This window comes from Oryctolagus cuniculus, chromosome 5, assembly GCF_051225735.1.
Source record: "Oryctolagus cuniculus isolate XC-2025 breed Fujian yellow rabbit chromosome 5, ASM5122573v1, whole genome shotgun sequence".
NCBI lineage: Eukaryota > Metazoa > Chordata > Mammalia > Lagomorpha > Leporidae > Oryctolagus > Oryctolagus cuniculus.
The window spans coordinates 61,834,603-61,850,708 of NC_142871.1; the positions used below are offsets into that span (position 1 = coordinate 61,834,603).

The following is a 16,106-nucleotide window of genomic DNA, read 5'->3' on the forward strand; positions in this document are numbered from 1 at the left end:
CTCCTGGAAGCTACAGGAGTCCCCTCACCTCTCTGAGAGAGGCCCTTTTTGCAAGCCCTGATTTCTGGCACGTGAACCTGTCCCTTCTTCAGGTGGCTGACACTGGGAATGCCTTTCAGGAGATGCCGCAGCAATCCACAGAGCATGGCCTGGCTCAGTGGTCTCACACAGAAAGAAGATAAAATACTAGTCTGTGAGGTCCTAATTCACAACCTGCCCTCGGTGGAAGGGGGTTGATGCTGGGGACAATGGCAGGGGAAACTAATTTCACTTTAAGGGCCCTTGCTGGGGGAGGAGGGGTGTCATGGAAATAGTCACAAGATGATGAGCAGAGGAGGACGTGCTAAGTGGAAATCAGAGAGACGGGGAAGGCTGGAGGTCACAGCCAGGAGGAAAGGAGAGCATCTTAGCTACACGTCATCTGGGCCCCCTGGAGCTTGGTGCCCAGGGGGGAACGGAGAGAGTGGGGGACAGCCAGGGGCCGTGTCCAGGGCCGTGGGTGCCACGTTGCTGAACATGAACCTCACCGAAGGTGATGGCAGGTCAGGGAAGAATTTTAAATTGTGAGCAATGGGACCAGCTTCTCATTTTTTGGGAAACAAAAAAACCTCTTTAGCAGAAGTAAGGAGTGACTTGGCGGAGGATGAAAATGAAAGCAGAGATGCCAGGTAAGAAGCTCTGGCTATAACATAAATAAATGACCATAAATGCCATAAGTGATGTCCTGCTCTAAGGCACTGGCATACAGACAAGCCAGCTATCAACAGACAAATCCAAGCAGTACTGAGAAGTTAGATTCATGGGACTTGACAACTGTGTGGGTGCTGAGGCTGAGGGCATGGCAGCGGTGCAGAGCAGTGCTGGCCCAAAGAACTTTCTGTGGTAATGGAAATGTCCTATGATCTGCACTGTCCAGTATGGCAGTCACAGCCTACACCTGGCCATTGACTGCTTGAAGCTAGTGCAACAGAAGAACTGTATTTTCTAATTAAATTCAGACAGCTACATGTGGCTAGTGACTACCATTCTGGGCAGTTCAGATCAGGAGTGACTCCTAGGACTTGGAAACTGAGTGCATGGTTTATACTATTTGCCGAAACAGAGAATCCAGGGAGGAAGAGGGAAGGTTGGGAGTTCAGGCTGGACGCATTGTGCTGTACGCTTTAGATTAAGACACCTGCAGAATCGCTAGCTGACAGTGTCCCAGGAGGCAGACATCCAAGCTGGGTCAGGACTGGAGATGTACACTTGGAAGCAGTCTGTAGACTGGTGGCTGAGCTGCAGCCAGACCATCTCTCTCAGCCTTTGCTTATCTTGTTTCTTTCCGCCTGCCTTTGGCATGCCGAAATCCTGCTGAAGGCTTAGATCAGAAACCTCCCTGGTTACCGAAAGCAAATGGCTTCTTGGTCCTCTCTGGTATTTTGTGAACAAGTTAAAGCAGGGACTGAGTCTCATTCATCCTGGACCCTAACGCCCGTCACACTGGAGAAAGGCACACACCAAGTGCTCAGTCGGTGTGACGAGACCCACTTGGAGGCTGGGCTTTGTAGCCTTCTTTGGCCAGAAACGAAGCTGCCCATTTGTCCTCTGCTCTTCATCCTCAGAACGTGCTCTACATGGCCCTGTGTCTGCATCCCTTCTATGTTGCTACAACAGAATACCGTAGACTGGCTGATTCATAAACAGTGGGAATGTATTTGGTCCCTGCGTCTGGAGGCAGGGAAGTGCCAGGGCACGGTGCTGGCACCTGGTGGTGAGGGCCTTCTTGCTGCATCGTAACCTGGCAGGGCCATCACAAGGCAGGCGAGCACACGAAGAGAGCAAGAACGAGCAGGAGGCAGAGGGTCCTGGAACTCAGCCTTGCGTCGGGAGCCCACCCCCACCCTAATGGCATTCATCACCTCTCAGGACCAGCACAGTGGGAATTTCGGAGGGGACACTGAAGCCACAGCACCCTGTGTCATCATTTTTGGTCAGGATGGCAAAAGCAGAGTCCAGAGACAAAAGGAGGGCTGGGGTATTAGTGCTCACCATGCCCTTTCAGAGGTCCATGAGATGGGAACTGCACCCTCCCCCTCCCCCTCCCCCTCCCCCAAGTTCCTCCGCCCAGGTGTAGGCATCGGTCCTGTTCTGGACCTGACTCTCTGCCCGTGCTGTCCTCTTTTAATTGAGAGACTCCTCAGAAGTCTAGCTCCATGCCTCAGGGAGTTCTGGCTCATGGCCAGCCGAGTGTGCAGAGCTGCAAACTGGCATGGCTTAGAACTGCCACTTGTTCCTGCTCTCAGTGAGTGCCTGGGACACGCCAGGCACTGGGTTGAGCACTGGGCAAATGTTTGATCCCTACCTCCATGGAGAATCAGAAATGAATCAAAGGAGGATGCAAATAAATGTAAGATTTCAATCCTGAGCAAATGGAAACTGGCCGAGGGGCTGGCGAAGACCAGGCAGACTGGGTGGGGTTGAAGGCAAGAGCAAAGGGGACCGCTGTGGCGGGAAGGGAGCACAGGACTCCGCACTGGAAGCTGGGCTGGCTGGGGGAGAGAGCAGGACAGTGCCTGTGGCAAGCAGGCCAGCAGTGCAGGCCCTAGTAGGCCACGGTCAGGATTTCTGGTCTTTCTCAGAGGATCATGGGAAATCACGGGAGTGTTTTAGTGGGGAGGTGACGTCTGATTGGTATCTCAGGGATCACGCTGCATGAGGAGGGCTGCAGGCAGTGCCAGAGCAGGTGTGGGCAGCCGGCCAGGAGCTGCTGCGGCAGGGCAGCCTCTCAGCGGAAGGGGACGGCAGTCTGGGTGGGGTGCTGCTTGTGGGTGCAGCACAAAACACTGGGAGCCAGTTGAGATACTGTGACTGATGTCAATTTCATGTGTAGGAAATAGCCTTGGCTGTGGTTGGCTGTAGGGCTGCTGTCGGGAACGTGAGCTAAATATGGAAACCTAACAACTAACTGCATTTCTCCTCCCTCTCTCCTGTGTAGGCAACTGATCGAAGGAACGGAAGTTCTTAAACAACTAGAATTGGTTCCAACACAGAATGAAAGACCGATATACCTGTGTACCATTATGGACAGTGGAGATCTTTATACCTGATCCCACCCACCCCTGTTTTCTAGGGTAACCTGCTACTCTGTATCTAATCAACTGTTTCTAGATCTAATTAAACAGCACTTGATAGAATTTAATTTGAAAGCTGCGGCAGACACTGCAGGTTGGCCTGCCTCACACGCAGCCCTGCCCCGTTTCCTCTCCTGCCTCCACCATAGAGGCCGCAGAAGTGAAATACTCGATTTCGCAGCCTCCTTTTCAGCCTGGAGTGCCAGTGGTGCTGTCTTCCCTCTCTGCAGGGTTGAGCCGAGAGCGGCTGGCGCAGCAGGAGAGGAAAGGTCAGGAGAGCTGCAGAGAGGCCAGCAGGTATCCGCAGGGGCAGACGCCAGCTCTGGGCTTGTGCTGTTCCTATTGCGCCTGGTTAGCCTGTTACTTGTCGCCACACACATTCTTCATCTCGCAGCGTACCTAGTGGTCTTTGAATCCTCAAACGTTTGTAATGGAATTCTGTTGTTTGTTTGTACATTTCCCTGAGAAATCTGGTAAATAATCAAATGGAGTGAGTCAGTAGAAAAAATAACTCAGTGTAATACTTCATTGTTAAACAAAGCGTTCAGAAAGGGGATATACACTTTGGATGTTTTAATGACACAAACGTGATCCATGTCTCAGCCAAACCATCCATATAACAAGGGTGTGCGTCGTGGTCCCCAGGGTGTCTGACCCTTGTGATGTTACTGAAGGTCCAGTTTTATCAGCTGCCCCTTAATCTAAGGTTTTGTAACCCATGCCACCTGGGGAGCTTTTTAAAGACAGACTCCTGGACCCTGTCCTTGACCTACTCAGTCCTTGGCTTGGGACAGGGTTTTTGTGCTGGGTTAGCCCTCTCTCTGGTGGTTCTTAGACAGCAAGGCTCTACTCATTTGGGAATCACTGCAAGGTGGAAGTTCTAGCCCTGTTGGTGTAGCAAGCGAAGTGCTTAGCTTGGCCGTTCCTGGTGACCTTGCTCGGCTCCTGCTGCCACCACTACCCCGTGTCCCTGCTCTGCCCACACCCTGGGTTTCTCTTGCCAGAGGTGCGGGGTTTCATCTTCCGAGAATGGCCTCTTTCAGCCAGTCTTAAAGGAGACAGGCCTCTGGTTGACTTAGGCTCTGCCAAAGGTAAGCATATGATTTTCTTTTTTACTTTTTATTTTGAAACAATTATAGATTCCCAGGAAGCTGTAAGAATAGTGCAGAGCCATCCCATGCACCCTTCACCCAGTCTCCACCACGGTTACATCTTGTACAGCTGTAGAGCGGTCATCAAACCCAGGCAGTTGACCTCGGTCCAGTGCATGTATGAGGCCATTTCATCACCAGGAGATTGATCTCATCCATACCACAGTGAAGACAGAACTTTCCCAACACCCAGAAAGTCTCTGTCCTCTGTTTCCTCGCCCAGAAAGGAGTGCTACTTACCACACCAGGGTGTTGTGAAGGTTCGGTGAATCCATGTGTGGAAAGCACCTGAAGGCTGGGCCCGGGATGCTCAGTGTGAGCTCAGTAGTTTACATGCTCAATGAATTACTGATGCATGGATAACCTTCTGAGGATGGCCTCGGAACTTGTAGTTTTCAGAAGCTCTCCAGTGACCCAGATAGACAGCCAAGATTTGGGGAGCACTGAAGTGACGGTGTCTCCTCTTCCTCTGTCTATAGAGCTCTGGGCAACTTGAGAACTCAGGCTGCCTTACTCCAAGTCTCCAGAAGGCTCTCTCCCAGGGCTGTTGTCTGGGTTCATCAGCTCACCCTGGGGACATCCCAGAAGAAGGGAGCTGGGCTTGCCACCAAGACTCTCACCAACTAGTAGAGCAGTCAGTGGATGGAAATGAATGCTTTGCAGGAATCCTGGAGAAAACGGACGACAAGCGATGGTGGTCCTGCAGTAACGAGCCGCGGCGTGGTGCTTCCTGGGGTGAACCTGTAGGTTCGCGGCATTAAGCGTTTTCTTGGATACTGTGAAGGAACCGGGGTATTTGTATGGCTGCAAGAAGCTCACTCCTGCCCCCTTTGCTTGTGAGTTCAGCAGCAAAGGTGAAACTCTGCCAGTCTGCTCAAGGATGAGGAGTTCACGGTCCCTGGGTTCTAACTTCCCACTTCCAGGCTGTGGACACTTCAGTCACAGGTCTGTTTCTGCAGTGGTCCTTCCTACCACCACGTAAAAGTGCCTGTAGGGATGCTTCTGTGTCAGCATGACTTCTGCATGTAACTGGCACTAGAGGAAACATTGTTAGAAAGGACTCAAAAGCATCTTCCAGTGAACTCTAAATGTAAGACTTGAACCAAATTGAAAGATTGATTTAATTAAACAGAAGGGGTTCTAGCGTTTTCCAAGTCTATAAATACGAGACTAAGGGCATTGTGATGACTTATACAAAAGTTAGTCATGTGACTAACCTTGCCCTAATCACTCACAGGGCAAAATCAGGCACATATGCTGGATCTTAAGCTAGGCCGTGTGAATAAGGGAGTTTGGTAGCTAAACATGTTTCCTGTTTGGGGAGACTTAAGGTAGACATTGAAAATTCTATTTCAGGACTGGTGTTGTGTGTAGCAGCCAACACCAACAACACCTCCAACACCAGCATTCCGTATAAGTGTGGTTTGAGCCTCAGCTGCTCCAATTCTGATCCAGATCCCTGCTAATGAGCCTGAGAAAGCAGCAGAAGGTGGTCCAAGTGCTTGGGCCCCCACACCCAAGTGGAAGAAGCTCCTGGCTCCAAACTTGAGTCTGGCTTCATCTTGGTCATTGCAGCCATTTAGTGAGTAAACCAGTAGATGGAATCTCCCTCTCCTTCTTGGTCTGTCCTCTGTGTAATTCTGCCTTCAAATAAAATAAACAAATCTTATATATTTAAAAAAAGCCTGAATTTCTGTTTAAGGACTTTGCCCCAAGTGCAGAAAGTTATTTATTAGTGAATGCAATGGTTGAATGAAACTAGACTTTCTGAGTTTTTACATTTCTTTCAAATTGGGCATATTTGTTTTAGAATCATTTATCCAGTAATGTGATGGTCTGAAATCTTAACCCTTCACTGTCCTCATTTGTTGAAAATAATGAAGTACATAAATTATGAGGTTCCTTCTGGCTTCAAAACTTTAGGAAGTTTCTTGAGTGAATTTATAAAGTCAATACCTATACCTTCATTTACTGTTGGGTTTCATTTTCATTAGTGAAATGGGGGTCCATCTATCACAGTGTTTTTTGACGATTGAAACCACAGGTGAAGACTCTTCTAGTGATGCTCAGTGCGTAGCAGATATTCCATAAAAATTAATTTCTTTCTGAAGTGTTTCCCCACACACAAAAAAGAAAAAAATAAAAAAAGAACCTTTGCCACTGACAGAATATCATTAACAGCAGGGGCCGGTGCAGTGGCTCACTTGGTTAATCCTCTGCCTGCAGCACCGGCATCCCATATGGGCACCAGTTCTAGTCCCAGCTGCTCCTCTTCTGATCCAGCTCTCTGCTGTGGCCTGGGAAAGCAGTGGAGGATGGCCCACGTCTTTGGGTCCCTGCATCTGCTTGCAAGACCCGAAAGAAGCTCCTAGTTCCTGACTTCAAATTGGCCCAGTTCCAGCAGTTGCAGTCATTTGGGAAGTGAACCAGTAGATGGAAAATCTCTCTCTTTTTCATTGTCTGTATTTCTACCTCTCAAATAAATAAATAAAATGTTTTTTAAAAAATAATTAACAGCAGCAGCATTTCAAGAAACATCAAGTTCCTGCTATTCTGAGTTTTAGTCATTCTTACTAACACTGTATTAACATTCCATTGACTGATCTAATTCAAAGATATATCCTTCAAATTAAAATTATTTTCCACTATACCTAGTGATACTCTCTCCCTTATGGAAACTCATTTTTTTAAAGATTTATTTTTATTTATTTTGAGAATCAGAGTTAGAGAGAGAGGGAGGGAGGGAGGGAGAGAGAGACAGAGAAATCTTCCATTCTCTGGTTCACTCCCAGATGGTCGCAATGGCCTACGCTGGACCAGGTCAAAGCCAGGACCTTCATCCAGGTCTCCCATGTGGGTAGCAGGGGCCCAAACACTTGGGCCATTTTCTGCTGCCTTCCAGGCCATTAGCAGGGAGCTGGATTGGAAATGGAGCAGTTTGGACATGAAGTGGCACCCATATAGGATGCCAGCATTGCAGCCAGCAGCTTTACCTGCTATGCCACAATGCCAGCCCTTGGAAACTTTTTAAGATTTATTTTGTATTTATTTGACCCTTTTTTTTTTTTTTTTTTTTTTTTTTTTTTGACAGGCAGAGTGGACAGTGAGAGAGAGAGACAGAGAGAAAGGTCTTCCTTTGCCGTTGGTTCACCCTCCAATGGCCGCCGCGGCCGGCGCGCTGCGGCCGGCGCACCGCGCTGATCCGATGGCAGGAGCCAGGAGCCAGGTGCTTTTCCTGGTCTCCCATGGGGTGCAGGGCCCAAGCACCTGGGCCATCCTCCACTGCACTCCCTGGCCACAGCAGAGGGCTGGCCTGGAAGAGGGGCAACCGGGACAGAATCCGGTGCCCCGACCGGGACTAGAACCCGGTGTGCCGGCGCCGCTAGGCGGAGGATTAGCCTATTGAGCCGCGGCGCCGGCTATTTTGTATTTATTTGAAAGGTGAACTTAGAGAGGGGGAGAGACAGTGAGAGAAATCTTCCATCTGCTGGATCACTCCCCAAACGGCCAGGGCTGTGCTAGGCCAAAGCCAGGAGCTTCTTCTGGATCTCCCATGTGGGTGCAGGGGCCCAAGCACCTGAGCCATCCTCCACTGCCTTCCTGGGCACTCCAGCAGGGAGCTCCATATGGACTGGAACCAGCGCCCATATGGGATGCTGGTGTCACAGGCAGCGGCTTAACCTGCTACACTACAACCCCAGCCCCTGGAAACTGATTTTTTAAGCCACACTGGTCATAATGTCACCTACCCTCCCCAAAAAGGAATCACCATCACTTTAGTCTGGGAAATTTTAAGTCGGTCCGTATAAAATCTCAGTGCATCAAACACAATGCTGATAACAAACTCAGTAGTAACATATAAAACATAGAAAATCAAGTTGAGCATTTGATGGAGAGATTTGTAAATGTTGTGATTAATCATGGGTTCTTTTGCTTCAGCATGAATCAGAACACTGAGATCTGTCAAAACACAGATTCTTGAGTCTCCCAGAGTCTCACTCAGTGGGTCTGGGGCAGGCTGGAGAATCTGTGTGTTTAATCTGTTTGAAGCAATACCTTTTCTGTTGGCTTAGGGATGACACTTTCAGAACCACTGGGATGTTTTAGAGCTGCAGATCTATGGGAGAATTGTGGCACACAGGTATGTAGAAAGGAAAAATAGTAAAACACTAAACTACGACCCCCAGCAGAAAATAATGAATGGTACCATGGTGGTTAAGTCTCCACTTGCGATGCCCATATCCTGCAGCAGAGTGCCTAGATTTCAGTCCCACCTACAGCTCCTACTCCAACTTCCTGCTAATGCAGACCCTGGGAGGGAGGCTTGATGGCTCAAGCTGTTGGGTCTCTGCCACCTACATAGCAGACCTGGATTGAATTCCTACTCCTGGCTTCAACTTGGCCCGCTCACAGCTGTTGCAGGCATTTGGAACCAGAATCAGCAGATGAGATCTCTCTCTTGCTGCCCTTCACAATAAGTAAATAAAATAATGGATGGAGACAAATGGGGCGACAAACTTAGATTTTGATCGAGGCTGCAGAGAAAGTATGCAAACATGGACCAATCAGAGTGCACCAGACCTTGACCAGAGCCCTTTTGCAAGGTTCTGGGGTCCTGGGCTGGATGAATGTGAGCCCTTCAGCTTCCTGATAGTGACAATAAGGCAGTCTGGGGTCCTGGAGGAGGGACTGGGACACTTGGATTGTGTCCAATCCAAGGGCATACTCTTTGCCAATCAGTACAGAGGTATTTGAATGTATCTGTACCAGAGGGGTCATCTGGGTGTGTTAGAAAGGAGCACAGTGGATTCCAGGATACAGGGGTGGTCACAGCCAATGCACAATGTCAGAAAGCTGCCTGGGCTGTCATTTATGCTTGAACTCAGAAATTATCCCTAAGGAACAGTGAAAAACAAAGTCTTCCATTTTCTAAAGGACCAAGAGATACAATGAAGAGAGCCTTCACACGTGCCGGGTTTGAAGCAGAATAAAGAAGCAGGATGGCACCGCGGCTCAACAGGCTAATCCTCTGCCTACGGCGCCGGCACCCGGGGTTCTAGTCCCGGTCGGGGCGCTGGATTCTGTCCTGGTCGCTCATCTTCCAGGCCAGCTCTCTGCTGTGGCCCGGGAGTGCAGTGGAGGATGGCCCAGGTGCTTGAACCCACATGGGAGACCAGGAGAAGCACCTGGCTCCTGGCTTCAGATTGGCGCGGTGCGCCAGCCTCAGCGCATTGGAGGGTGAACCAACGGCAAAGGAAGACCTTTCTCTCTGTCTCTCTCTCTCACTGTCCACTCTGCCTGTCAAAAAAAAAAAAAAAAAAAAAAAGAAGAAGAAGAAGAAGAAGAAGAAGCATGCATCTGAAGTGTCATGATGAGAACCTGGGCTGGGTCCTATGACTCCTGCGTGTCCAGGAGTTTTGTGTTGTTTGTCCCCCCACCTGTTGGGAAAGTGAGGCTTATTAGGTTCCCACACCTCTATCCCGTTCTTCCATGCTTCTATGGTAACTGGTGTCATGTGGTAACCACTAGACCAGAAACTCATGTAGCTCTGTTATGTAACAGCTTGGCAGCTGGCCACCACTGTCTGTGGGCTCATATAAGAAGCTGAGGAGGGCTGGCACTGTGGCGTAGCAGTGCTGGTATCTCATGTGGGTGCCAGTTCGAGTCCCGGCTGCTCCACTTCCAACCCACCCCCTCTACTGTGGCCTGGAAAAGTAGTAGAGGATGGCCTGAGTCCCTGGACCCCTGTACCCACGTGGGGGACCTAGAAGAAGCTTCTGGCTCCTGGCTTCAGATCGGTGCAGCTCTGGCTGTTGCGGCCATTTGGGGAGTGAACCAGTGGATGGAAGAACTCTTCCTCTCTCTAACTCTGCCTTTCAAATAAATCTTAAAAGAAACAAAAAGCTGAGGGGGGCATGGTTAGATGAGGGCCTCTTTGTAGACTGACTGCTGCCACAGGCCAATGGAAGGCTCCCTGTGCATACTCACTTCCCACTGCAAGAAGAAAGAGGCATGAATCTGCAAAAGGCTCCAAAATGGGTCTTTGGCCTCTCCTAATCCGAACCTCGTCTCTGTGGAGCTGAGCTCCCGACTTCCACTGAGCTTACATAAAGCTCAACGTTCTCTCACACAACGTGATGTTCTGTAGATGAAGCACCGTGAAGAAAGGCAGCAACTGAGGAAGTACAGATCTCTCCAGGTCCTCCTGAGCAGCAGCCTGCTCAGACCTGCAGAGTGCACGCGTGTCTGCGTCTTCTGAGGACGTTTCTAAATGCAGCTTCTGATTTGGGTCTAAGCGGAGTCCTGAGATCTGCATCACTAACACATTTCCTAGTGGTATAAAGGATATTGGTTGGTGGACCACACTGACAAGAGCAAAGCAGTGGGTTTCAACCAGAGCTGTGGATCAGAAGCACCTGGGGAGCTTTCAGAACTCATGAGACCCAGGTCTTACTCCAAATTAAATCAGTACCCAGGCATCTCGTTTTCAAGCCATCACAGGTGGTTCCAATGTGCAGGTAAAATTAAGAACAACTTCTCTGAAGGTAAAATTCCCTGCTGAAGCCCTGGAGCCCTTATCAAAAATAGCTAGTCAAAATTGAGGGCTTCCAAATGACAGTATTTCTAATATTTCACTGCCAGTCCCAACCACAGTGTTAATAGTAACAATCTTTTTTCAAAAGAATTATTTATTTATTTGAAAGGCAGAGAGTTGCAGAGAGAGAGAGAGAGAGAGAGAGAGAGAGAGAGAGAGACAGAGGTCTTCATCCATTGGTTCACTCCCCAAATGGCTGCATCAGGCAGAGTTGAGCCAATCTGAAGCCAGGAGCCTGGAGATTCTTCTGGGTCTCCCACACAGGTACAGGGACCCAAGGACTTGGGCCATCTTCCACTGCTTTCCCAGGCCATAGCAGAGAGCTGGATTGGAAGTGGAGCAGCTGGGACTCGAACCAGCACCCATATGGGATGCCAGCCCTGCAGGCGGCAGCTTTACCCGCCACGCCACAGCACCAGCCCCCATTAGTAAGAATCTTAACAGTTTTAGTTCGGCATACATTTTTGATTGGCTATGATCCTTCTTTGTTGAAACTGATCTAGATATTACACCAAGTTGAATATGTTGTAACTATACTATAGATGCCAGGCCTTGTCTCCCATCTGTACCTCCGACGCAAGGCTGCCCTGACCCACACAAGGCAGTTTTATAGCAGCTCTTGTGCTCTTAGCACAGTTATTTTTGGCAAGAGTGGACAACTGACTTAAGTCAGCCAGTTTGTTCATTTATTTCCTGCCCTAAATCATGTTAAGTACCTACCACGAGCCCGGCATCAGGACTACGGCAGGAAGTAAGTGGGTGAGCACTGTCCCTATTCTGGGAGCTGGCAGTGCAGTGAGGAAGACCAGGAGTTGCTGTAAAATGTGGCATATGCTTTGCTGTGGGCAAGTTCAAGGTACACGTGTGCACAGAGCAGGAACACTCCTCTGGTCTGGGCATGGGGATGGACGAAGGGGTTGTTTGGGATTTTAAAAGAAATGTTTCAAAATTTATTTACATTTTTTATCTGAAAGGCAGAGAGAGACATAGAGATCTGCCTTACTCCCCAAAATGACACCAACATCTGGGCCAGGCAAAGCCAGAAGACAGGAACTCCATCAGGATCTCCCATGGGGCTGGCAGGGACACCAAGTACTTGAGCCGCTGCCTCCTCCTGCCCCACTCCCACCACAGTGCACATCAGCAGAAAGCTGGAATCAAAGCAGAGCCAGGAGGGGCTGGTACTGTGGCATAGCAGGTTAAGCCACCACCTGCAGGGCCAGCATCCCATATGCGCCCCGGTTGGAGTCCCAGCTGCTCCAGTTCTGATCCAGCTCCCTGCTAATATACCTGAGAAAGCAGTGGAAGATGGCCTAAGTACGTGGCAGACCTGGAAGAAGCTCCTGGCTCTGGCCTGGATCATTGTAGCCATTTGTGGAGTGAACCAGAGGCTGGAAGATCTCTCTCCTCTCTGTAACTCTTCCAAAAAAAAAAAAAAAAAAAAAAAAAAAAAGGCTGAGCCAGGACTCAAACCCAAGCACTCCTATATGGGATGCCAGTGTTCCAAGCAGACTTTTTATCTTTTAAAGATAATTTTTATTTGAAAAACTGTTATGGTGGGGTGGGGTGGAGGAAGACAGTCTCTTCCATCTTCTGGTTCACTCCCCCAAAGGGCCACAATGGCACAGGCCGGGCCAGGTCAAAGCCAGGAGCCAGGAACTCCAGCCACACCAGTACCCAATGCAGCCTCATAACCACTGCCCCAAACCCCCGTCCCGGTCATTTGAGATTTTAAGGATGGCTTTCCAGGAGTGACAACTGAGCTGAGACTTGAAAGCAGAAGTAGGAACTGACCAGGTGCCAGAAGGGTGTGTGTGTGGTCTAAGCCGAAGAAATCATATACGAAGATCCGGCAGCCAAAGAAAATACAAGCAGCTAAGAGAACTGAAGGTTCATAAAGCTCTAGCATAGATTTCATACGATGGGGTCGGAGAGGTTAATTGTAGGCAGGGCGAGAAGTCCTTGTAGGACAGTCAAGTTTTCTCATCCAAGAAGCATGCCTGGAAGACTGGGCAAAGGAGAGGGTTAGTTGTGGGGACTAGAGCTGGCAAGGGCCATGGGGCCACCCTCGCACACCAGGTCCATCTGCCAGGCATTCCTTATTTAAGTTCAAGTCTCCACGGGCCACGTCCCTGGTTTCCCAGCCCCTTAGCGCTGTATTTACGGCTTCCCCTTTACCACAGGTTGCTTCAGTTTCTGCACCGTGCTGTCAGGTAGAGGGGCCAAACTCTGATTCCGAAGGGGCCCCTGCATATTACTGATCCTTAAGGTGGTATCCTGTTCGCAGTGTTGCTGTGTGTGTTTGGGAGATGATAATCCAAACGATCTGATTTTCTGTTTAAAAAATTAGAAGCAGGCCGGCGCCGCGGCTCACTAGGCTAATCCTCCGCCTAGCGGCGCCGGCACACCGGGTTCTAGTCCCGGTCGGGGCGCCAGATTCTGTCCCGGTTGCCCCTCTTCCAGGCCAGCCCTCTGCTGTGGCCAGGGAGTGCAGTGGAGGATGGCCCAGGTGCTTGGGCCCTGCACCCCATGGGAGACCAGGAAAAGCACCTGGCTCCTGCCTTCGGATCAGCGCGGTGCGCCGGCTGCAGCACGCCGGCCGCGGCGGCCATTGGAGGGTGAACCAACGGCAAAGGAAGACCTTTCTCTCTGTCTCTCTCTCTCACTGTCCACTCTGTCAGAAAAAAAAAAAAAAAATTAGAAGCAGAGGCTGGCGCTGTGGTGCAGCAAGTTAAAGCCACTGCCTGCAGTGCTGGCATCCCATATGGGCAACGGTTCGAGTCTCGGCTGCTCTACTTCCAATCCAGCTCTCTGCTTATGGCCTGAGAAAGCAGTAGAAGATGGCCCAAGTCCTTGGGCCCCTGCACCCATGTGGGAGACCCAAAAGAAGCTCCTGGCTCCTGGCTTTGGATCGGATCGGCTCAGCTCTGGCTGTTGTGGCCATCTGGGTAGTGAACCAGCAGATGGAAGACCTCTCTCTGTCTACCTCTCTATATAACTCTTTCAAATAAATAAACTAAATATTTAAAAAATAAATTAAGAGGAACTCATCCTGCCAGGACTCACAGAAGCATTCTGCTTGTTGCTTTCAATAGTTAGAAAAGGAGACTCTAACAACCAATCAATAATGACTGCAGTGCAGGCAAGGTCTCTTAGAGGAGGAAGCCCGAGCGGCAGCTGACCTTGCTGACAGAGGCCTCCAGGCTGGCAGTTCCCAGTTGTGGACTATTTTTTCCCTAGAGGACATACAGTAATGTTGGAAGTTGTGGGTTTTTTTTTTTTTTTTTAATGTTGTTACAACTGAAGGGTGGGGGGGGGTGCTTCTGGCACCTCCTGGGTACAGGGCAGGGGATGCTACTAAAATAAACATCCTCTAATGCGTAAGACACGCAAGAACTAGCCAACCTAATATCTCAGCAGAGGCAAGGCTGAGAAACCCTGCCCATTAGGAAATGGAAATCAGGCTGTTTCTCTGGAATGGTGAGAATGACTTTGGGATTCCTCCTTGATCTGGTTCTATAAAATACATGTAATGTAAAATAAAATAAACCAATGTTTTTCTAGTCTTAAGAGTGGAATGTTCCTTTATCAGGACTAAGGAAAATCCGCGGACTACAGCTGAACATCCAGGTGACAAATTTTTAAACAATGGCCTCCGGAGTGGGGTGTGTTCATTCTAGGGTGGAAACAAGATAACCCACTGAGGTATGAAGAGGAAGCAGAACTTCTAGTACACAGACACTTAAATTATTCATTTTCATTTTATTTGAAAAGCAGAGAAACAAAGCTCCACTCTGTCGCGCAAGTGGGCCAGGCTGCAGCCAGGAGCCTGGAACTCAATCCAGGCCTTCACACCAATGTCCAGCACCTGCCTCCAAGGGTGCACATTAACAGGAAGCTGGAGTGAGTGCGGCTGGGACTGAAACCAACACACTCCAGCATGGGATGCAGTTGTCCTAACTGCCCTGCTAAAGCCCACCTCTATGATGATCTTAAAAAAAAAAAAAAAAAAAAAAAAAAGGTTGACTAGTGCCTTCATTTAGTCTGGGTGTCTGACGGTCATGGGCCAAATACAGTGCGTGGGGTGTGCTGAGAGCAGAGCAGATGTCTGGTTGAAAGGCTGATGGAGGGATCTCACATACTTGACTGCCTTCTCATGCTTCTGCTCACAGAACTGATCAGAAACCAGCACTTTCCTGTTTACATCCGAGCAAACCTCCAAGCCGTGCAGCCAACAGAACGTTCAGTCATGAGCGTGCAGGAGGACCCCACTGATCCAGATCCTATGTGGAGATAAAAACTTTAAACCTGACGCCAAACAAATGCTAACTCGGGTATGCTGTCATCTTTCTGGTGTTTGAAACACGGCAAAACAGACCTCCACGGAAGCAGTCTGTGTTGAGGAAACACACCCACGATTAAAATTACATGATAAATATAAAGCAGCTGAAACAGATGGCATGAAATCCAGCTATCAAAGTCTAACTTTCAGCATCGGATATAAGCATCTCCAATACCGCCGCTATTTTTCGAGAGTGGACGTCAGATGGCGCTCACCCTCACCGAAAGGCACAGCAGCGTCGGACCGCTGTAACAGGCATTCAACAATCCAGCTCTGCGGGTAGAGGTCACTTTTCTCAGTCTCGATTTCCTCACCGGGAACGTGGGGGGTGGGGACGGACCCGACGGCCTTCCAACTGCACCGCCCTGGATGCTGACTCCAGCGGTACAAGAGGGACACACCGGCCCCGGCTGCCGCCAACGCAAACGGCAACTCGGAAAAGTCAGGCCGGCGAAGCGGGAAAGCAGAGGCGGGACAGTGGGCGGCCCTGGCTGGGAGGCTGCAGATCTGAGCCGCTCGCACTGCGTGGGCGGCAGAGCACAAACTCCTTAACCAGGCGGTGTCTCCCATCTCCCCGGGGAGTCCCAATGAGGACTACTTTCAGTAAAACCCACCTTCCGATGGGGCACGGCCCCTATCTGGGGACACGCCAGCACAGGGCGAACTTACTCCTTCCCTGACTTCGGCGAGCGCCGCCCAGAAACAACTTCCGCCCGTTGGGCCGCGGGTCCGGGAGGACCGGCCCTGAGGTCACGTGGGGACGCGGACACCCGGCCTCTCCTGGCGCTCAGGTGGAGGCCTTACGCCACGTCACGTGGGTCGTTCCATCCAAGCCAGGGTGGGGGGAGCTTTCCTATAGGAGGTACGAGAAAAGCCTAGTCACATCCTGCGTGATAATCGGAGGC

At 50.0% G+C, this 16,106-nt stretch overlaps 1 protein-coding gene and 1 long non-coding RNA gene across 7 annotated transcripts in view; one reads left to right on the forward strand and one right to left on the reverse strand.

Annotated features, from left to right (window-relative positions):
- The window catches only part of PPIL6 (peptidylprolyl isomerase like 6), a 38,375-nt gene extending 32,428 nt beyond the window's left edge, over positions 1-5,947 (forward strand). For 3 of the 6 annotated variants that reach the window (XM_002714890.6, XM_008263357.5, XM_089333833.1), the window contains one exon: positions 2,978-5,947. In XM_002714890.6, coding sequence (XP_002714936.1) covers positions 2,978-3,089 — 112 coding nt within the window. In that variant the 3' untranslated portion in view covers positions 3,090-5,947. The remainder of the gene's footprint in view (positions 1-2,977) is intronic. The other 3 variants (XM_070073712.2, XM_008263356.5, XM_089333832.1) reach the window with 1 other exon arrangement.
- An 8,654-nt stretch (positions 5,948-14,601) lies between these two features.
- LOC138849788 (uncharacterized) lies at positions 14,602-15,982 on the reverse strand. The gene is made up of 2 exons (XR_011388959.1): positions 15,816-15,982; positions 14,602-15,142 (listed from the first exon to the last, which is right to left on the reverse strand). It is a non-coding gene; the product is annotated as an uncharacterized LOC138849788 (long non-coding RNA).
- Positions 15,983-16,106: the final 124 nt, after the last annotated feature.